The 22,151-nt window shown below is 40.6% G+C and overlaps 2 protein-coding genes across 2 annotated transcripts in view; one reads left to right on the top strand and one right to left on the bottom strand.

The window, feature by feature from the left end:
* The window catches only part of RTN4IP1 (reticulon 4 interacting protein 1), a 54,323-nt gene extending 41,100 nt beyond the window's left edge, over positions 1 to 13,223 (bottom strand). Inside the window, exons 1-4 of the mRNA XM_050786751.1 lie at positions 12,397 to 13,223; positions 6,359 to 6,510; positions 4,991 to 5,059; positions 3,190 to 3,314 (exon numbers count right to left, since the gene is read on the bottom strand). Coding sequence (XP_050642708.1) covers positions 3,190 to 3,314; positions 4,991 to 5,059; positions 6,359 to 6,510; positions 12,397 to 12,670 — 620 coding nt within the window. The 5' untranslated portion in view covers positions 12,671 to 13,223. The remainder of the gene's footprint in view (positions 1 to 3,189; positions 3,315 to 4,990; positions 5,060 to 6,358; positions 6,511 to 12,396) is intronic.
* QRSL1 (glutaminyl-tRNA amidotransferase subunit QRSL1) overlaps positions 1 to 22,151 on the top strand; it is a 362,228-nt gene that overhangs the window by 312,709 nt on the left and 27,368 nt on the right. The window contains exon 2 of the mRNA XM_050786729.1: positions 13,209 to 13,345. Within this exon, the coding sequence (XP_050642686.1) occupies positions 13,322 to 13,345 (24 nt within the window). The 5' untranslated portion in view covers positions 13,209 to 13,321. The remainder of the gene's footprint in view (positions 1 to 13,208; positions 13,346 to 22,151) is intronic.

A 22,151-nucleotide genomic window follows, 5' to 3' on the forward strand; every position in this document is an offset into this window, starting at 1 on the left:
TCACTACAACCTCCAACTCTGTGGTTCAAACGATTCTGCCTCAGCCTCCCGAGTAGTTTGAACTACAGGTGTGTGCCACCACATCTAGCTAATTTTTGTATTTTTAGTAGAGACGGGGTTTCACCATGTTGGCCAGGATGGGCTCGATCTCCTGACCTCGTGATCCACCCACCTCGGCCTCCCAAAGTGCTGCGATTACAGGTGTGAGCCACTGCGCCTGGTCTCACTTGGTATTTTCTAATGATATCAGTGTGTGGACAAAATGACAGTATTACACGACATCAAGAATAAACTATCTCCTTGGTTCACTGATACTCAGCTGCTGCAGAAAAGTAACTACAGAACAAAGGGAAAAAGGTAAACATCATCGAACCCTTAGAAAGATTTTTCCTAATTTCAAATAAGCTGTTTGCTATAAAGAAATCCTATAAAATCTTCCAAGGTGCTGACAGGTGTTTTTGTCATTGTTAATTTTGGCTTTTCTTTAATTAACTGATTAGAAAAAAAAGACTATTCATCTTTGATAACAAACACTGACCTGCTTTGTGCAGACTAAGGCATGCCTTAATGCCAATAGCTAACAGAAAAGGAACAGTTATTGCTTAGCATATGGAAGCCAAAATATGCTCCATCGATCACAATGAATAGTCAAATGGAAAATCCACTTTGGACACTGGAACTTCTGACTTTAGGTACAATAAAATCTCATTACAGAATTTCTTCATTAAAAGTATTTTTACAGTATTTTAAGATGCTCACATCTCTCATGTGATTCTCACAAATAAACAGTTAAAAGAGGTAGGCCATTATTATAACCCATGTGTAGTAATTTCAGTAAATCCGAAATTTCTGAGAGCAGCAAGTACCAAGTGCTATGGTCTGAATGTTTGTAATGTTTGTGTCCCACCAAAATTCATATGTTGAAATCCTAACCCCCAGAGTGATGGTATTAGGAGGTGGGGTGATTAGGTCATGCAAGCAGAACCCTCTTGAATGGGATTCATGCTCTTATAAGAAAGAGAGACCCCAGGGATATCCTCACCCCTTCCAGAATATGAGGACAAGGGAGAAAGCACTGTTCAAGAACAGAAAGTCGGTCCTCACCAGACACAAAATCTGATGTCACCTTGAGCTCAGGCTTCCCAGCCTCCACAACTGTAAGAAATAAATTTCTCTTGTTTCTAAGCCACCAGTTTATGGTATTTTGTCATAATAGCCTGAACGGACTAAGACAGCGAGGTCTCACTGTGCTCACTGAGTCACTCAGGACAAATGCGTCCTACAGGTCACAACATGTGAATGCAGCAGAAGTTCATGATGTGAATTACTGAGACTCTTTACAGTGGGTTTCATTCTAGATTGGTTAACATGGGGCTCAATCAATGAACAGACCCAACTCAATATAACATATCATCACCTAATAAGGTCTAAAATTTTCCATTTCTCAAAGCTCTCCTCAAAACCTACACTGTCCTATACTCATAAACTCAGAGGAAACCACAAAGAGGCCATAAATAAATAGCATGTGGTCACCTGGTTAGTTAATGGCAGAATAGGACCCAGGGCTCCAACTTCCCAGTTCCAGGCCATTGTTGCTTAAACAGAAGATAACAGAGTACCAAAGAATTACCCACAAAGCCAACAATAAACTGAGGACTCACACCAATGTCTCTGAAAAGAGACAGATCTTTGCCTCTAAATTTTTTAATTTTTTCTTATCTTCTAAATTGTTTTTTACAGTATATTAAAAGTAGATCCAGAGAGCCCTGAACCAGTAAAAGAAGTGAGAGGTCTCTAACAATAGTGCACATATAGTCACGCAAGCATAGAAAACTTAATGTTTTTAAGGGAAAAAACAAAACAATAAAACAATGCTGTTGGAGAGTCTACAATTACAATACAGGTCTAAAAATCTTCAATAAGGTTTTCGCAAGGTTATTAGCTAAGAGAAACCATTAGAAAAATCTATGTGGTCAAAACTAATTTAATTTAAACAAAGTGTTGATCAAAATGGCAACTTCAAGAAAGATAAGCCACAATAGCTTAAAAAGTAAACAGCATTGACCTTTAGAATAAATATTTACCTTGAATTCTAAGATAAAGGGCAGCACCTCATTAGATGAATAGCTTTCATAAGCTTTCAAAAACACAGCTATTAAACTTTCATTAAATTTAATGCTCTATCACCCAACACATTAAATGTAAAGTACAATGTTTCGTAATGATAGAACAGAATCACACAGACTTTAGTTATGTTACCAGCACAATCCTTAGTAATAAAAAAAACTAGGTTATTTATTATAGTTTGACCTACAGCTCTTTCCTTCAATTGTTAAATGGTTTTAGTGTGTAGTTTTCTCAACAAAAAACAAAATCATCATTTTTCTCTATGATGGCAACTTTCTAAAATACAAAGAACACCATAATCTCCTTGCTAACAATAGTAGCCACCATTTACTGAGTGCCTCCTATGTGCCATAAACTGTGTCACCAGTTTAATGTGCATTACCTCATTTAACCTTCAAAACAAAACTCATTAAAAACTGAATGAGTGGGTCACCCAGCTGGAAAGCAACAGAATCCAGATACAAACTCAAGTACATCTGAGACATTTCTGGTCACCATGTTGCTGCTAACCCAAATGAGCACACGCTCAAGGCACTGGGAAATCAGAATTCACCTAATGGATATTAGGCATTGAGACTGAGAGAACTTAAGAATATTCAATAGTTTTGCAGTCTCTTTATAGAAATATGCAAGTGTGAGAATAACTCCTGGGAGAGGTAGGGAAAAACATTTTCACCTTGACATCATTCTTTAGAAACTGTATGGGATGATTCCTAACCTTTTTAGGAATTTGATAAAAAAAAAAAAAAGATATGGATCTTCTTCCTAAAGAATCACATGTAAAATTTTGCATTATTTTAGAAGGTTCAGACTCCTAAAGTCCATTTCATCCACACATCTCAGTTAAAAAATTTCCAACTGATTGGGCTGAAAATCTACAGAATGAAGCTAAGAAAATGCAAACTGACACAAATAGAGTGCTTTGGAAATTGTTTTCAAATGTTAGTACAGCTCTGTTCATGTAAATGATACTAAATTTCAAAGCTCTAACAAATCTACTGCAAGGAACTCACAGAAGGAAAGAAAAGAAGTTTAGATGCTGCCACTGACTGATACACTTACCGTTTTCCTGCGCAATTCTTGTCATTCAGGCCACCAACTTTGTTTATGGCAGACCAGGCTGTGAGGGCCACATATGGCAAAGAGGCAGCTTGAGTATGAGTGAGTGATTTGGGTTTGTGAGAGACCTACATTTGAAGACAACAGTCAAAAATAAGCAATGACTTGCAAACCTCTGCACACAATTAAGCACATTTACCTTCACAGGAATCCAGCTGACCCTTGAACAACAGGGGTTTGAATTGTGCAAGTCCAACCCCTCTTCTTCCTACTCTTCCTCTTTCTAGTAACATGAAGACAACAAGGATGAAAATCCTTATGATGATCCACTTAATGAACAGTAACTATACCTTTCTTTATGATTTTCTTAATAACATTTTTCCTAGCTTCCTTTACTGTAAGAATACAGTATATAATATACATAACACATTCTAGCTTCCTTTATTGTAAGAATACAGTATATAATATACATAACATATTCTAGCTTCATTTATTATAAGAATACAGTATATAATATACATAACATATAAAATATGTGTTAGTTGACTTTTTTGAGACAGAGTCTTGCTCTGTCGCCCAGGCTGGAGTGCAGTGGTGCAATCTCGGCTCACTGCAACCTCCGCCTCCCAGGTTTAAGCGATTCTCCTGCCTCAGTCTTCCAAGTAGCTGGGACTACAGGCAGCTCCCACCACGCCTGGCTAATTTTTGTATTTTTAGTAGAGACAGGGTTTCACCATATTGGCCAGGCTGGTCTTGAACTCCTGACCTTGTGATCCACCCACCTTGGCCTCCCAAAGTGCTGGGATTACAGGCGTGAGCCACTGCACCCCACCTTAGTTGGCTTTTTATGTTATCAGTAACGCTTCTGGGTAACAGTAGGCTATTAGCAGTTAAGTTTTAGGGGAGTCAAAAGATGTAGGTGCATTTTAAAAGGGGTAGGTGCGCCAACTCCTGCATTGTTCAGGTGTCAACTGTATTTTCATAGATAAATCTATAAAATTATTCCAGTTCAGTGTTTATTGCATACCCTACTCCAAGATTATCCTAATAAATATTGTATAGAATAGCTCTACCTGCCTCACAGATGTTCAATAATGTTATGTAGGCTACATTATCAGATATAACTACTTCATTGTTTATAAAAACTACTTTGTTTATAACTTCATTGTTTATAAAAAGACCACATCAATATTCCCATTTGTCTTGAAGTAAATCCAAATAAACCTTGAACTCTCAAAAACACATCCTAATTAGTTTTTGAGATCAGCTGTTTCCTTTACTCTCATTTTCTGGAAAGGAAATCTTTCTAGATTTTCTCTAATCTCAGTAACAACCTTTTTCCCCTTCCTGCCCTCCCTTCTGTAGCCAATTTCCTCAATGTTAACCCCTTTCTCTCTATTCAATTTGTTGGTCTCCTGACTGCATTTGATTAGACTCCTGTTTTTAAAGTTATTCAAAACCGCTGGACATTTCCATGTCTCCATTGATGACTAATCCACCCCCTCTACTGCCTGTATCTGCTTTCAACCATTTATCTAGGGTAAAACCAAGCAACACAGCAGGGTTCTAGGTCTCATTCCAAATCCCTGCTCAATGAGAGAAAAACAGCTATGTTAGCAGGCAGTGTTACTGAATGGCATCAAATACTTTTTTAATCTCTCAAAAATTCCTATATTCTATATTATCTCTTTATAAACTGCCCCATGAAACATAAACTAGAACTGAAAAACACCAATTATTTCCGAGATATTTGCCAGTGTTTGTTTAAACTTTCTAATGCATTTCAGCAGAGTTGGTAAGTTACCTCGTTCCCACTGACTACAACAAACTCTGAAAGAGTGCCTTGTTTCCAAGGAGGAACTGCAGCCCAGACCTGAAACACACACACACAGACAGCTTCATTAGAAACACAGGTATTCTCCGACCAAAGCTAAGCATGAAGGTGTTCCCTAATATATACCCTGTGCTGTGAAAAACACGGAAGTCAGCACTACACCAAGCAGGAGTGTTATTTTCATGATATAAATGTATTACTTAGTATGATTCTGATTTATCAAGTCAAACCACACTGGAAGCAGATGCCAGCATATCCTGCTGCATTTACTGACTACTTTGAGTACCAATAGGACCACAGTCTCTGGGGTTTGAGTCCTGGCTCCACCACTTATTAGTTAGGAGACCTCTTTAGAGCTTGGCTTCCTCATCTGTAAACTGGGCCTAACTTTATCTACCTCAGAGGGACTAAATGTCATATTTTATAAAGAGCAACCAGAACAGTGTTAGCTATGATTATGAACTATCATTTCTTGGTACAAAAGTTCAAAGTGACAAGTGATAGGTGATTATACCAAACAAACTATTTTAAAGCCATCTAATCCATAAGGTAAAAATTGTCATTTAAAGGCCCTTTCAAGGAAAAAAATACCCTAATCCTACATATTTTAAAGTCTTGCATTTCTTAAGCACTAAATTTAGAAAACACAAACTCAAGCAGAGTCAACATATTTCGGAACTGTTTGTGAAAAAATGTAACAACAGAACCAAAAAAGTGACAGTTCTAGTCAAAGCTCAGTACTTTTGTTGAAAACAAGAAAACAGGTCAACAGCATAGAATATACTTCTGAAACAGAATGAAATTCGCACATTTAGTAAAGGAATATGTGGGAGTTCAGTCAGGGTGGTGGGAAAAATTGTAAGAGGAAAAATTGTAAAGTTACAGGAAGTAGACACAAACCTACTTGGAAGGCCGGGGGTGTTGCACAGCTTCAGTAAAAGATTTGGCTCAAAGCAGCCTAATCCTCTTTACCTTGAGTTGATAGCAATAGAGCAAATAACTAGGGAATGTGGGGCAGTTTATCTAAATAGTTTGCTTACTCACATGTTCCTAAGACCAACCTTTGTTCTTTCATGGGTGCATGATTGCTCTCTACTGGACAGTGGGCAATGTTAATTACCCTATAGTGGTGTTTACTCAGACCTTCATCGTTTAATCCGCACTAAATAAATGTGAACTTCCTCAGTTTATGGGGTGGATGCTGCAGATTCAGGGAGCAGAGACCTCTTAGCTGCACTGACAGGCAAAATATCTGTGTCAGTGTACATCTCTCATCCATCGCTGGATCAGGGTCTATGGGTTGGACCCCTGCAGGAATAGTGGCATTCCCGAACTCACCTCATCTCCAGGCTTGAAGTATTTCACATCAAGCCCACATTCCATCACCACGCCAGAGACATCCCGACCCAGAGTCAGAGGAAATTCTTCTCCTTTGATTTTCATGTGTAAAGGATCACGCTTCATATTTAAAGCTGTAGCTCCATAACCACCTGTAAAATAAAAACACAATTTATCTGTTTCCTCCAAATGTAAGTATGAAATGCTTTTAAAACTACTACAGGGTTATAGTCCAGTACAATTTTAGGTCTTTAAGATGTAGATTATAAATCATTCTATTACAAAGACACATGCAAGTATATGTTCACTGCAATAGTATTCACAATTGCAAAGACATGGAATCAACCTAACTGCCCAACAATGATAGACTGGATTAAAAAACTGTGGTACATACACACCACGGAATACTATGCAGTCACAAAAAGGAACAAGATCATGTTCTTTCCAGGGACATGGATGGAACTGGAGGCCATTATCCTTAGCAAACTAACACAGGAACAGAAAACCAAATACCACATTTTCACTTATAAGTGGGAGCTAAATGATGAGAACACATGGACATGTACAGGGGAACAACACACACTGGGGTTTTTCAGAGGGTGGAGGGTGGGAAGAGGAAGAGGATTAAGAAAAATAACTAGTGGGTATGAGGCTTAATACTTGGGAGAGGAAAAAATCTGTGCAACAAACCCCCATGACACAAGCTTACCTATGTAACAAACCTGCACTTGTACCCCGAACTTAAAAGCTTTTTTAAAAAGTAATCAACCTTATAATTTTTTGCCAATACATGGGAAAGCATAAAAAGATGGATTTATTTTCTTTAAAAAAAAATTTACTTGGAAAATGATAATCACTTATTAAACTAAAGCCACCATTGTTCAAAATATTTTTGAAATTCAAATTTTGAAATTGTCTTCAGAACTTTTAGTATTATTTTTTATACAGTTTTGCTTTGTTCTTCGAAGAGTATGTCTTTATTAACGTATTCATTCAGAAACTTTTTTTTTTTTTTTTTTTCTTTTTTTTAAGAGATGGAGTCTAGCTCTGTCACCCAGGCTGGAGTGCAGTGGGGTGATCTCGGCTCACTGCAAGCTCCATCTCCCGGGTTCACGCCATTCTCCTGCCTCAGTTTCCTGAGTAGCTGGGACTACATGCACCCGTCACCACGCCCAGTTAATTTTTGTATTTTTAGTAGCGACGGGGTTTCATTGTGTTAGCCAGTATGGTCTCAATCTCCTGACCTTGTGATCCGCCTGCCTCAGCCTCCCAAAGTGCTGGGATTACAGGCGTGAGCCACAGCGCCCGACCTATGAACTTTTTAAACAACAAATATTTGGTGCCATGTCTGGTGAAGATAAACGTTTAAGCTGTTTGAAGTTAATAAATAAATAAGGCAAGAATATAAAGTATTTGATGCTGACAATAGTTTATGAGTAATGATCCCCACATCCTTAAAAATATTTCCAGAACAACATCTTTGAAATAAATTGGAATAAATTCCTGAGTGAAGAAAAGCCACTTGGCTGCATCTGTTCTGACGTGTAAAATCAAGTTGTTTTATTATACATCTTTTTATTTATTTATTTAATTTTTTTGAGACAGGGTCTTGCTCTGTTGTCAGGCTGGAGTGCAGTCGCGCAATCTCGGCTCATTGCAACCTCTGCCTCCCGGGTTCAAGTGATTCTCCTGCCTCAGCCTCCCAAGCAGCTGGGATTACAGGCACACACCACAGCCAGCTAATTTTTGTATTTTTAGTAGAGATGGCATTTCACCATTTTGGCCAGGATAGTCTCAATCTCCTGACCTCATGATCCGCCCACTCCGGCCTCCCAGGGTGCTGGGAGTATAGGGAGCCACCACGCCTGGCCTATTTTATTTATTTTTTTAAGAGATGAAGCCTCACTCTGTTGCCCAAGTGCAGTGATGTGATCTTGGCTCACTGCAACCTCCACTTCCTGGGTTCAAGCCATTCTCATGCCTCAGCCTCTGGAGTAGCTGGGATTACAGGTGTGTGCCACGACGTCTGGCTAATTGTTGTAGAAACAGGGATTCGTCATGTTGGCCAGGCTGGTCTCAAACTCCTGGGCTCAAGCAATCCACCCACCTTGGCCTCCCAAAGTGTTGGGATTACAGGCATAAGCCACCGCACCTGGCCCATACCTTTTTATTTTTAAGAATATTTATAGGCCAGGTGCCGTGGCTCACACCTGTAATCCCAGGACTTTTGGAGACCAAGGTGGGAGGATTGCTTGAGTTCAGTAGTTCAAAACCAGCCTGGGCAACATAGCAAGGCCTCATCTCTACTAAAACTTTGAAAAATTAGCCAGGCATAGTGGTACATGCCTGTAGTCCCAGCTACTCAGGAGGCTGAGGCAGGAGGATTGCTTGAGCCAAGGAGTTTGAGACTGCAGTGAGCCATGGTCACACCACTGCACTCCAGCGTGGGTGACAAAGCAAAGCTCTGTCTCAAAAAAAAAAAAAAAAGAAGAATATTTACATAAATATCACCTAAATAAAACTGAAAACATTCTTTTAATTACAATTTTTTTTGTTCAAGTAAATTTGCTACTGTATAATAATCCAGAGTAATTTATTACATGGCTTCCACATATAACGTGACTTTTCTCAGACCCAAAAGTACCTGCTATTCTCTCTTCTGCTTGACATTTTTCTGAGAACATGTCTGCCATGTGAGGCTCTCCATGATAGGCACCCTGCCTACCTCTCCAGGGTCATGTACCACTCACTCCCTGCCTCACAACGCATGCTCCAGTCACTAACCCGTTCTGTACGTCTCCCCTTGCCCTGCACCCACTCCTATGGGCAATCCATTAGATCTTAGGTATGAGGAGAAAGCAGCAAAGGAGCCTAAGGAGGCAGTTTAAAGACGTTCAATGCTGCTGACAGGAGAGACAGGTTTTCAAATAAGGTCCAAAGCTGCTAAGAGGCTTTAAAACAAACAAACAAACAAGCCTGGATCTAACAACATGCAGACCTTTGGTAACCCTGCCAGGAGCAGCTGCTGTGTCGTGTGCTTTTGAGAGAATGGGAAATAAGGGACTGGAGACCATGAGAAGACTGAACCCTCTTTAAAATAGTTTTGTTGTAAGGGGAGCAGAGAAATGGAACAGTAGCTCGAAGTGGCAACTAGGATGGACAGAGGACTTTTGAGTGGCTTTTTTTCCTTCTCCTTAAGAAAGGAGAAATAATAGCAAGTCTGTATGCTAATGGGGATGATCCAGTAGAAAAGAAAAGATTGATGATGCAGGAGATAACTGCTGGAATGATATCCCAGAGTCGGTGAGAGGGGATGGGATTAGAAACACAAGCTAAGGGCTGGCCTTCTGTGAAAGCAGTGACAGCTGATCCATATAGCAGGAGGGAAGGTAGAAGATACAGAGAGAGATGCTGACAGGCGGGTAGCTTGCATGAGTTGTGTTTGTAATAAAAAATCAAGACACATGGGATCAAGTGTTTGAAAGGTGGGAAAGTCCCAGAAAATCTAAGCTGATGGCCATTATACCAACATTACACATTTGCCATCTGGCTAGTTAGGATTATACTCTGTCAGGGGGAAAAAAAAAAACAAAAAACAAAAAACAAAAAACTTCACCTGTAATAGTCACAAAAGTCACGTGCTTCACTTTTCCTGTCTTACAATCCTTTTCCACTGCTAAAGATAATTAAACAATTATTCACTGAAACCTCTATGTGGTTTGAACAACAGAAGTGGACATTTAGCCATGTCAAGCTTTAGCTGCTGTTTAAGAGCTGCAGAAAGGTTTCAGTCCTCTTTGAGGTACAGAGACTGCAGCTCAAGGTTGTTTCTAGTTTTCTTGGTCTCCTGATATGCTAATGCATCAACTGAGTAGCCTTGGCTCACTGGTACTATCTAACAAGACCCTGAACCCAGAATGTAGTCAGCTGGCAGTTAGTAATTGAGAATCTGTTTGGTGACACGGATAACTGAATGGGGCCCTTAAGTGTTCCATCCCATTGACAGGGGTTGCCACCTTGACTTGTTCAGAGAGTTGGGCCAATGTGAAAAGTCCTAAATCTGTCATCAGTTTAAAGACGTTAATCCCATCTAAAGACACCAAACTTTGTTGGTATGATGCTGTTGGCTGCATTTTTTCCCCACGTAAAAATTCTTCATTTCTTTAGCCATTTCTATGATTTATTATTTTATGTCCAACAGTAGTGGCCATCTCCAGAAAAACAGCCAGTCTTCATCTCTCAAATAAAATAGACATGTCTCTTGCTTTCTTGTCAAGGGAAATAACTGCTTCCTACAGTTTACAATCTTCTACTCATTATTTTATTTCCCCAAGCTACTGTTTCAGATATCTTCTGCAACGACAACAACATATCCTCAAATGGAAGGAGAAAAAAAAAAGATGGTAACTTGCAAATAATATTACCCAATCAAGTCATAAAAAACTAAGATATTTCAAGAATACTATATAAAAGTAAAATGTTTTACAGTGTTAGATTATTAAACAGCAGCCAAGAAAAGTCTAGACACAGCCATTCTGTTTAAATGAAAATGTACATGGCATGAGTTACGCATGTGCATTTAAAGAAATAAAAAGCTAACAGATCTAAATGAAGACAAAATGTAAAAATTACTCACAGATAAAATACTGCTAATTTAAGTTTGTTATCCTAAGTCAGAACAAAAAGATAAAAAGGCATAGAAATATTGGCTGAATGACAACTGCGTATGTGAAGCGCTGAAACAGGTTGACAAAGCATGGGATCTATCTTGAAAGAACTTACAATCAAAGGAGATGAAAAAACATGCTGACCATTGAGTAAAACTTACCACTAAAAGACATATCTTATAAAAAACTGAACTCTCTTCAAGCCTAATGTAAAAAGAATAAAGGAAAACGGCATGCCCAACTGGTAGTAGCAATTATTACTTCAAAACAAAGAATACAGATGTAGATTTCACGAGACAATCACAGTAAAGTCAATTCAATTCATTATTTTTATTTATTTTTTCTTTTGAGACGGAGTCTCACTCTATCGCCAGGCTGGAGTGCAATGGCGTGTTCTTGGCTCACTACAACCTCCGCCTTCCAGGTTCAAGCGATTCTCCTGCCTCAGTCTCCCACCAACGCAGTGAACGCCCCCCCTCCCCGCCATCCCCCCACCTCCACCCCCCCGTCTCTACTAAAAATACAAAACTTAGCTGGGCGTGGCGGCGCATGTCTGTAGTCCCAGCTACTTGGGAGGCTGAGGCAGGAGAATTGTTTGAACCCGGAAGGCGGAGGCTGCAGTGAGCCAAGAACGCGCCATTGCACTCCAGCCTGGCAATAGAGCGAGATTCTGTCTCAAAAACAAACAAAAAACCCCACAAATTCTGAACTGACGAGGAAACATAACTAGACTGCCGAAGCTTGTGACGGATCTCAGAATACCACAAAGTTCCCCGGACAGAAATTTAGCTACAGAGATAAGCCGGGCGCAGTGACTAGTCTGTAATCCCAGCACTTTGGGAGGCCGAGGCAGGCGGATCACCTGAGGTCAGGAGTTGGAGACCAGCCTGACCAACATGGTGAAACCCCATCTCTACTAAAAATACAAAAAAAATTTGCCTGGTGTGGTGGCACGCGCCTGTAATCCCAGCTACTCCGGAGGCTGAGGCAGGAGAAATTTTGCTTGAACCCAGGAGGCGGAGGTTGCAGTGAGCAGGCCACTGCACTCCAGCCTGGGTGACAGAGACTCAGTCTCAAAAAAAAAAAAAAAAAAAAAAAAAAAAAGCTACAGACACAGTTCTCAAGTCTGAACTTACATATTTAAGGACGCATGAAAACAATCAAGCTTATATTTTATCAAGACAAATGGCCAGAAAGATACCCTGGCCATTGCAATTTCAAAAATTTTGGAAATAATATTTGCAGAGGTATTGTTAAAAACCTAAATGATTCATTTGAGTTAACCAAAGAAGCGTAGTCAAATTTTTTAAAACCGCATACCTTATTAAATAATGACTTTTTTAAAAAAGGTAATGTCTTTTGAAAACTTACTTCTCATATTAACGTCTATAGGATTTACACTGGCAGCGTGAACTTTGACAATGACTTCATTTGGATAGTGTATGATAGGTATCATCATGTTCTGAGTGAATCGAAGTACTTCATTCTTCCCGTATTTATCTATCACCCAAGCAGGCATGATAGTGCTCCTTGGAGAGGTAGTACTAATCCTTCTAACTGAAGGCTTTTGGACAACTTTGCTTCCCCAGAAGCAAACCGCAGTGCATGCATTTCTTCTAAGTACGTAAGTCTTCAGAAATTCCATTGCAAACACTGGTTGAACGGCGTGCTCAAATTCAAATACACTTGGACTGGATCAAACTCTCACCCCTGAATTCGGTCAAATTCTGCCAAACCACGGGCTAGTTTCAAAATTAAGCATGCAAAACGGAGCATTCGAAAATGAAGCTAATCTAATGGAGAAACTGAAAGAATATGGAACTTTTATTCTGCTCTTCGCATATGAAATGCTCCAATCAACGTTCCAGTCAGTATTCTGTCTATTCTCCTCCCTCCCTTTCACCCTCTCCCCTTCTAAAAAAAAGGGGGGGGATAAAAAAGCAGGTGCGCAAACCCCCTAGATCCCTGCCCTGTCCTGGGAACCCTCGGCGGGACAGGCAGACACCGCTCTCGGTCCAACGCCAGAGAATCGAACGCTTGCCGACTGCCGCCGCGACCCTGCCCCGGAATCTCCTTGCCTGCCCGCTCTCCTCAGCCGCCGGGGTGGCTTTACGGCGCCAACCAATCGCCTGCAAAGATCATTTCCTCGGGCTGCAATTAAACCAATCCAAGTACTCGTTGTTGAAGGGCTCAGTGACAATTAAAGATGGCTGCGGCCATGTACCATCACTAGCGACAGGTGACCTCTTTTTCCTCCTTGCCTGGCTCCTATGGTGGCAGGCTGGGCACGAGGACCATGCTGGGCCGGACCCTCCAAGAAGTGAGTGGAATTGGCTCGCTGAGGCCCCCGGGAGGGCGGAAAGTTAAGCGGACTTCGTTGACAAAGAGTCCCTGGGCTTTACCACGCATCTTGGCCCACCTCGCTGCCTTCTCTTGAACTGAGTGGGGGATAGGTACCTTTCGGTCCTTGGGATGTACTTGCCGTACCCATTCAGGAGTTAGGGCCTTAGCAGGGAAATCTCTGCACCGCGGATCTGTGGGGTGGTGAATCGGCTTCTCACCATTAGACGTTTGTTCTGGTGTGGGTCGGGCACCGGATGGTCTCGGAGTGGGCTTTGCCAGATAAAGGGGGCTTGCGGGGCCACTTCAGTCTCTCTTCTGTCCCCGACACTTAGCTGCAGTTGTCGCTAAGAAGCCCGGCGAAACTGTAGTTTGCAAAATTCAAACCAGTAATGTTTGGGCTTTTTCAAAGAATTCGTTCTCTAGGATTTACCGACCACTAAGATACCAGGGATTCCCGAACCCGTGTCTCCATTTCCTGGACGTCATGTTTGAACTCTAGGCTGTATTTGTGAACGCCTTCTGGGCAGTTCTTCTAAATGTCACGTAAGCACCCTCAAATTCACTTTAATCAGTGAAGTAATCATTGTAACAGGACTTACCTCTCAACCGCCGTGAGGTAAAAAACAAAAGCTCTGGTATTTCTGAATTCTTAATAGTCTATTTTTAATGGCACAAATATTATCTCATTTGCCCTTAGATTCTTCCTCATCTTTCATATCCAGTAAATCATTAAGCCCTGTTCATTCTGTCTTGCAGATATGGCTGGAATCTGCCCTCTCACGTTATGTCTGCTGTTAAGCTTTAATTCAGGTCTTTTTACTTCCTTTTTACTTCCATCACTCAACCTTAGAACTGCCTGCAGGCCAGTTGCTATCAGAGTCACGTGAAGCACCTATTAAAACTAAAGCTATGTCCCACTCTAGACTTAATTAGATCTGTGTGGTAGGTTCAGGAGTATGGTTTAATGGGGGCTTCAGGTGATTTCTGGTAAGAAGTAGGCGCTGAGGACCTAAACTGCCTTCCATCTTCCTTTTTATTCCACCCTAGAAGTTGTCGTTTTGTTTGTTTGTTTGTTTCCCAGCTGGCAGCCTGGAATTATAATTATAGATAGCTGTAATATATAATGAGAACTTTAAATCCACAGGCTTTAAATAATAAATAGTTCCTCCCCAAAATACATTATTATTTTACCATTTTAAATTGTATCGAATCAAATTTTTTCTTTAAAAAATAAATTAATAAATGGACAACACCCAAAACTTGTTTTAAAATTAAATACAACCTATAAAAATATGGTATTTCCTTTTTCTGCCTTCTCCACTGGCAATCTAAGTAACAGAAAGAGACTCTAAAGAAAATATTTATTTTGGGGTAGCAATGCAATGGGAATATGTGTGATATAGTAAACTATGTGCCTACTCAAGGAGGTTGGGGCAAAGGATGTTTTTAAAGACAGAAAGAAAAAGATTACATAAATTATTTTGAATCAGTTATCCTTGGCCACAAGGATCAGTCACAAAGGTGGCATCAGTCCAAGGTTGAATGGCCAGTTGCTGGACAGACATCCTTACAGAAGTACTTGTGTGTGTGGAAGGTTGCAATGGCCTCTGTGCAAGGTTGTGTTTTTTGCAGTCTTATGATTGTTGTTTTTTAAAAAATTTTAATGGGTACATAGTAGTTGTACGTATTTATGGGGCACATGAGATATTTTGATATAGGCATACAATGCATAGTAATCACATCAGAGTAAATGGTGTGTCCATCACCTCAAGCATTTATCATTTCTTTGTGTTACAAACATTCCAGTTATACTCTTTTAGTTATTTTTAAATGTACAATAAATTATTGTTGACTGTAATCACCCACTGTGCTATCAAATACTGTATCTTATTCATTCTGTCTAACTATATTTTTGTACCCATTACCCATCCCCACTTCCCACCCCTACTACTACCCTTTCTAGCTTCTGGTAACCATCATTCTACTCTACCTCCACGAGATCAATTGTTTCAATTTTTAACTCCCACAAATAGGTGAGAACATGGGATTTTGTCTTTCTGTGCCTGGCTTATTTCACTTAACATAATGCCCTCCAGTTCCATCCATGTTGTTGCAAATGACAGGCTCTCATTCTTTTTATGGCTGAATAGTACTCCATTGTGTACATGTAGGACATTTTCTCTATCCATTCATCTGTTGGTAGATACTTAGGTTGCTTTCAAATCTTGGCTATTGTGAATAGTGCTGCAAGAAACATGAGAGAGCAGATATGTCTTTGCTATGTTGATTTTCTTTCCTTTAGGTGCGTATATACCTAGCAGTGAGATTGCTGGATCATATGGTTGTGCTATTTTTTTTAATTTTTTTTTAATTTTTTTTTTTAGAGACAGGATCTCACTGTGTTGGCCAGGTTGGTCTTGAATTATTGGCCTCAAGCAATCCTCCTCTCTCAGCCTCCCAAAGTGCTAGGATTACAGCTGTGAGCCACTGTGCCCAACCAGTAGTTCTATTTTTAGGTTTTTGAGGAACCTCCATACTATTCTCCATAGTGGCTGTAGTAATTTACATTTCAACCAACTTTTCTCTATCCTCACCAGCATTCATTATTGCCTGTCTTTTGGAAGAAGCCATTTTAAGTGGAGTGAGATGATACCTCATTGTAGTTTTGATTTGCAGTTCTCTAATGATCAGTGATGTTGAGCACGTTTTCATATACCGGTTTGCCATTTATATGTCTTTCTTTTGAGAAATGTCTATTCTGATCTTTTGCCCATTTTTAATTTGATTATTGGATTTTTTTTTTTCCTGTTGAGTTTTTTGAACTCCTTATATACTTCGGTTATCAATCCCTTGTCAGCTGGAGTGTGATAGTTCTTCTTATCAGGCATTCGTGCATGAGAACCCTCTCTTCTTGACCTTCCTTGACTCCATTAGTCAGGATTTTAACACAAGTGACTCTATTTTGATTTTGACAACTGTCATAGCTCCTTAAGTGCTACCTTTTTTAGTGCTACTTCTCTCTGGTGTCATTGAGTGAGCCATAATGAAAAACAACTTTTGCGTCATGGGGGAAAAAGAACTATTCAGGAGAGCTGACCCAGGGGAAGACCCAGAGGTTGCCTTGGCATGATTACTTTTACTTAATCACTCCTTTAATGAACACCTATTAATGCCTAGCATGCAAAACATTTGGTGGTTATTTCCCCAGCTCTAAAACTACCTTCTGTCTACTTTGTATTTTTTCCACATCACTGTACTGATGCCCTAAATTCTACCAATTAGAGATTAATTAATTCATACAAATTATCTTTCAATTTAGTTATATTTTACATATGTACAGATGCCTGGGAAGGTTGAACGATTTGTTCACCCATTGTTGTAAATTATAACAGTTCAAATTTCTTCATACCTTAATTGAGATAATCAGTTGAAGAGGGGAAAATTTGCTGGGAATTAGGGAGAAGGGCTGGAAATGATGGAGGCAATTTGGGGGATGTGAGTGGAGGCTTATGGTAACAGGAGTCCTGGGATTAGGCACAAAAAAGAGGTAAAATGCCAAGTAGGTAAAATTCCTATTTGTAAATTTTACCCAGGTACATTCAGAAAGGGGGAGGAATCTCACTTTTACTTTTGTCTTTTGTGGCATGATTCCAGTGTTTCTAGGAGCGAGGCACCAGGCTAATATTATTAATCCTAAAGTTTAAAGAAGGATATATTCATTTGGCTTCTTGGAGCTTCAACTTTAGAAAAACTAATCATTGCTCTATAGGGAAATCGATTCTAAATTTTAAACAACTGTTATTCATTCAACTAACATTTAGTGAGTACCTCTGTGTTCCAGCCACTGGGGGGTAGCATTAAAGACGGACAGAAGCTCCTGCTTCCTGAAACCTAACATTTTTTTGTGGAAATGCAGCTATTAAACACTTTTTAAAAAAAAAAAAAAAAAAAAAAGTAAAGGATATAATTTCAGGTAGTATAAGTACTGTGGAGAAAAATTAAGTAGATCATAGTATGATAACTAGTTGGGGGAGCTGGACATTTTAGCTAGAGTGGCCAGGGAAGATTTCTCTGACTGAGTGAATAATACTTAATAGAGACCAGAAGGATATGAAGGGGGAACACTGGGCAGATCTGAGAGAATAGTGTTCCAGGCAGATGGAACAGTAAGTACAAAGACCCTAAAACAAGAGCAAGCTTAACATGTTCGAGGAATAGCAAGAGGGCCAGCATGCCTGGAGAAAAGTGAATGAAGACAGCAATGAGAGAAGAGGTTAGGGAGACAGGTAGGAGCCAAATTGCGGAGAACCTTTGAGGCCACAGTAGGGAGTATGGATTTTATTCAAAGTGTAATGGGAATCTTCTGGAAAGTTTTGAATCTGTGGACATGATCTGAGTTAAAATTTTAAAAGCTCCTTCAGATGACTCTTAAGGATCCATGATCTATAGAAAAGCAAGTAATAAAGTACAAAGACTGACCGGGTGCAATGGCTCATGCCTTTAAACCCAGCACTTTCAGAAGCTGAGGCAGGCTGATTGAGCTCAGGAGTTCAAGACCAGCCTGGGCAATGTGGCGAAACCCTGTCTTTACAAAAAACACAAAAATTAGCTGGGCATGGTAGCGCATGGCTTTAATCCCAGCTGCTCAGGAGGCTGAGGTGGGAGGATCACTTGAGCCTGGGAGGTTGAGGCTGCAATGGGGCGAGATCACATCAGTGCACGCCAGGCTTGGCAGCAGAGCAAGGCCCTGTCTCAAAAAAAAAAAAAAGAGCAAGAAAGCATTTTAGAAGCCTGTTGCATTGGCAAGAGATAGTGGGAGTGGATATTGTTTTTAAAGTTAGGGTTTGCAGATGTTTTGGATATGGGGTTTGAGGGAAAGAGAAGAATCAAGGTTTTACTTAGGTTTTGGGCCAGGGCAGTTGGGGAAATGTAACATCAAGATGGGAAAACCTCTAAAGGGAACATGTTTGGAACGGGAAGGTTATCAAGAGTTTTGTTTTGGATGTGTTAATTTTTAGATGCCTCCTAGATATCCAAGTGAAGATATCACTTAAGCAGCTAGATACAAGAGTTCAGAGCTCAGCAAAGAGGCTAGGTGAGAGATATACATTGGCCAGAGTATAGAAGATAATTAAACCTATAGGGCTAGATGAGATTACCTCGGAAGTTGAGTGTAAAAATAGAGGAAGACCTAAAATTCCAACATTTTGGAGGTCAACAATAGGAAGTAAAGCCAGCAAAAGAGACTTGAAAGAATGCCCAGTGAGACAGGAGGAAAAGCCAGGATGGCATGGTGTCCTGAACACAGAGAAGAAGTGTTTCAAGGAGGGAGTGGTCACTTGTGTTGAATGCTACTAAGGAGTACTGTAAAATGAGGGCTGTACTGACCAGTGGGTTTAGGAATGTGGAGCTTGCTGGTGATCTTGACATGCAATTTCAAGAAGCAAGAAGGCAAAAGCATGAATGGACTATGTTAAAGAGAGGATGAGTACCTGTCCCTGGAGTACTCAGCCTTCAAGAGCTCTCCTGTACCTTCAGTGTTTATCAAGACAATTTTTTTTTTTAAAGACTCTTCTTTTCTGGCTGGGCACAGTGGCTCATGCCTGTAATCCCAGCACTTCGGAAGGCTGAGGCGGGCAGATCACAAGGTCAGGAGTTCGAGGGCGCATACCTGTAATCCCAGCTACTTAGGAGGCTGAGGCAGGAGAATCGCTTGAACCCGGGAGGCGGAGGTTACAGTGAGCCGAGATCGCACCACTGCACTCTAGCCTGGACGACAGAGCGAGACTCCGTTTAAAAAAAAAAAAAAAAGACAATTCCTTTCCTAAGTAAACCTCTAATGCTGTCTGTTCAGTTAATTAAAATGTCTCCACGTCGTTACAGATAAATAAATGCCAAAGTGTCTTGCATAGAGAGTAATTACACAGGTTGAACATCCCTAATCTGAAAATCTGAAATGCTCCAAAATCCAAAACTTTTTGAGCACCAACATGATTTTCAAAGGGCGTGTTCAAAGGAGATGCTCACTGGAGCATTTTAGACTTGAGATTTTTGGGTCAGGGATGCTCAGCTGGAAAGCATATAGTACACATAGAGGACTCCAAAGTCTGAAAATATCCGAAATCTAAACACTTCTTGTGCCAAGCATTTTGGATAAGGGATACTCACCCTGTAGTATAGTAAGTAGTTCAGCGCATGAGTGTTGGAAACAAGATCAGTCCTCAGTTGAATCCCAGCTCTGCTACCTTTTTTTTGTTTTTTTTAGACAGAGTCTCACTCTGTCGCCAGACTGGAGTACAGTGGCGCAATCTCTTCTCACTGCAACCTCTGCCTCCCGGGTTCAAGCGATTCTCCTGCCTCAGCTTCCCAAGTAGCTGGAACTACAGATGCCCGCCACCACGCCCAGCTAATTTTTGTATTTTTAGTAGAGACGGGGTTTCACCATGTTGGCCAGGATGGTCTTGATCTCTAGACCTTGTGATCAGCCCGCCTTGGCCTCCCAAAGTGCTGGGATTACAGGGGTGAGCCACCACGCCCAGCCAGCTCTGCTGCTTTTTAGTTATGTGACCTCAGGTAGGAACTTCAGTTTTTTTAAATCTGTAAATGGAGATAATAATAGCTTCTCAGTGTGGATGTAAAGATTAAATGATATATTAAGCACCGAGGACAATGCCTAGAACTAAGTACTACCTATTATTAACATTAATTTTGTTACAGGGACAAAATTACTAAATTATATGTATTTGCATTTTTCCCTTCCCTTACTTTCTAAGAAGAGTGGTTCCTGAGCAAGGTTTTGAAATTTTTCTAAGGAGGTATATTAATTGTCTATGGCTGCATAAAAAATTACCATAAACTTTGTGGCTTAAAGTAACATAATCTCAGGATCTCACAGTTTTCTGGGTCAGAAGTCTGGGCATGGAGTAACTGGGTTCTCTACTCAGGGTCTCACAAGGCTGAAATCCATGTGCTGTAGTTGTACTGCAAGGTATTGCCAGGGCTAGAGTTCCATCTGAGCTCCAGCCCTCTGGACCTCATTGGTTTTGGCAGAGTTCATTTCCTGTGGTTGTGGAACTAAGGTCCCTTTTTCTTGCTGGCTGTGTGGATAGTAAAGTAAGTGAGCTGAGGGCTGGAGACATGGGATGGCTGGAATTGACATTTTGGAGATCATACGGATGTTAGTAATGTTGTATGTAGTCTGGGCAGTAACCAGGAGAGTTGGCAACTGGGGTGAGGTGAAGGAAAAGTTTGTGTGAAGTGAGGTCAAAGAACTGAAAAATCAGGTGTTGGTGTACATGGACTTGAAATTTGACGGGAACAAGGGAGAGGATAGGAGCAATAGTAACGAAGATGACAGTGCGCTAGGCAAAAAAATTGTCAATGGATGAAAAGTAGTACCAGAGAGGCTATAGGTCAACACACCAAGGAGTGTGGTGTCATCTCCCAAGGCATGTGCTTCGGGTGAGCAGGATGTTTGAGAGAAGAGAAGCATTGAGGAACAAGGAGATCATCTGTCCCATCTCCCAATCTGAACTGTGTGTTATGTGGTAGGTAGGTGCTAAACAGGAGAAGCAGTGGCTGCCAGGGAAGGCCTAGTTTCCATTAGAGAAAAGATGTGCCAGAGAGAGAATTTTTTTTCTTTTAACAAAAACTTAGAAGTTAACTTCGTTTTATATTCAGATGTGACACCTGCAGTTTCGTCCCGGGGAACTGTATATGTGATTTATATTTCCTGCTTCTTATGCTTGGTCCATTTAGCTGATTAGCATCTTTATTTTCACTTCTCTTTTCCAATTCCCTTATTGATTTTGTTTTTCTCAAATCTAGAGTTCCTAAAAATGGTCTCAATGAAAATCGGCACCATTTCCAGTGAATACTCCTAGACAATCTTATTTTTTGCCGTTCAGTCACAATTGTAACACCTTAGCTTTTATCCTCAGACCAGTCTGGAAGCAGCTTGAGGATAGTAGACATTAGGGGACTTGAGAGGAGTCAAGGAAGGAGAGAAAGTGGCAGATGCAATTTTCCTCATTATTACAACTTAGCCATGGGATGGACCTGCCTACATATGTTTGTCTCTCTAGCTCTGGGTTTTTGCTAGTTCTAACTCTCTTCCACTCAGCCTGCTAGCATCTTTGTTCTTCCCATTCCATATACATGATATTAAAACACACTGCTCTCTTTTATTCTTTCTACCTTCTTTCTTCTAGAAGGTTTACATTTCTTTTCTTTTCTTTATTTCTTTATTTATTTTGAGACAAAGTTTCGCTCTTGTTGCCCAGATTGGAGTGCAATGGCACGATCTTGGCTCACTGCAACCTCTGCCTCCTAAGTTCAAGCGATTCTCCTGCCTCAGTCTCCCGAGTAGCTGGGATTACAGGCATGCGCCACCACACCTGGCTAATTTTATATTTTTAGTAGAGACGGGGTTTCTCCATGTTGGTCAGTCTGGTCTCCAACTCCCAGCCTCAGGTGATCTGTCTGCCTTGGCCTCCCAAAGTGCTGGGATTACAGGCGTGAGCCACCGCAGCTGGCCAAGGGTTTACCTTTCATACAAACCATTCGACAAACTCTCTCTTCTTGTTACTATAAAAGTCACTTACTTAAGTCAGACCTCGCTGCCCTCCCCATCCCTGCAGCAGTCCAGCAGCCTCCCCATGGAAGTCCTTTTCCTCTTGTCGGTGAGCATTAGGGATCCTCTTGATGACCTCTTCCCACTGCTTGTTGCATTTAAAACCCTCAGCCCCAAGAATGCCATTGCTTTGATGATTTACTCAGTAGCT

This window comes from Macaca thibetana, chromosome 4 (genome assembly GCF_024542745.1).
Source record: "Macaca thibetana thibetana isolate TM-01 chromosome 4, ASM2454274v1, whole genome shotgun sequence".
NCBI lineage: Eukaryota > Metazoa > Chordata > Mammalia > Primates > Cercopithecidae > Macaca > Macaca thibetana.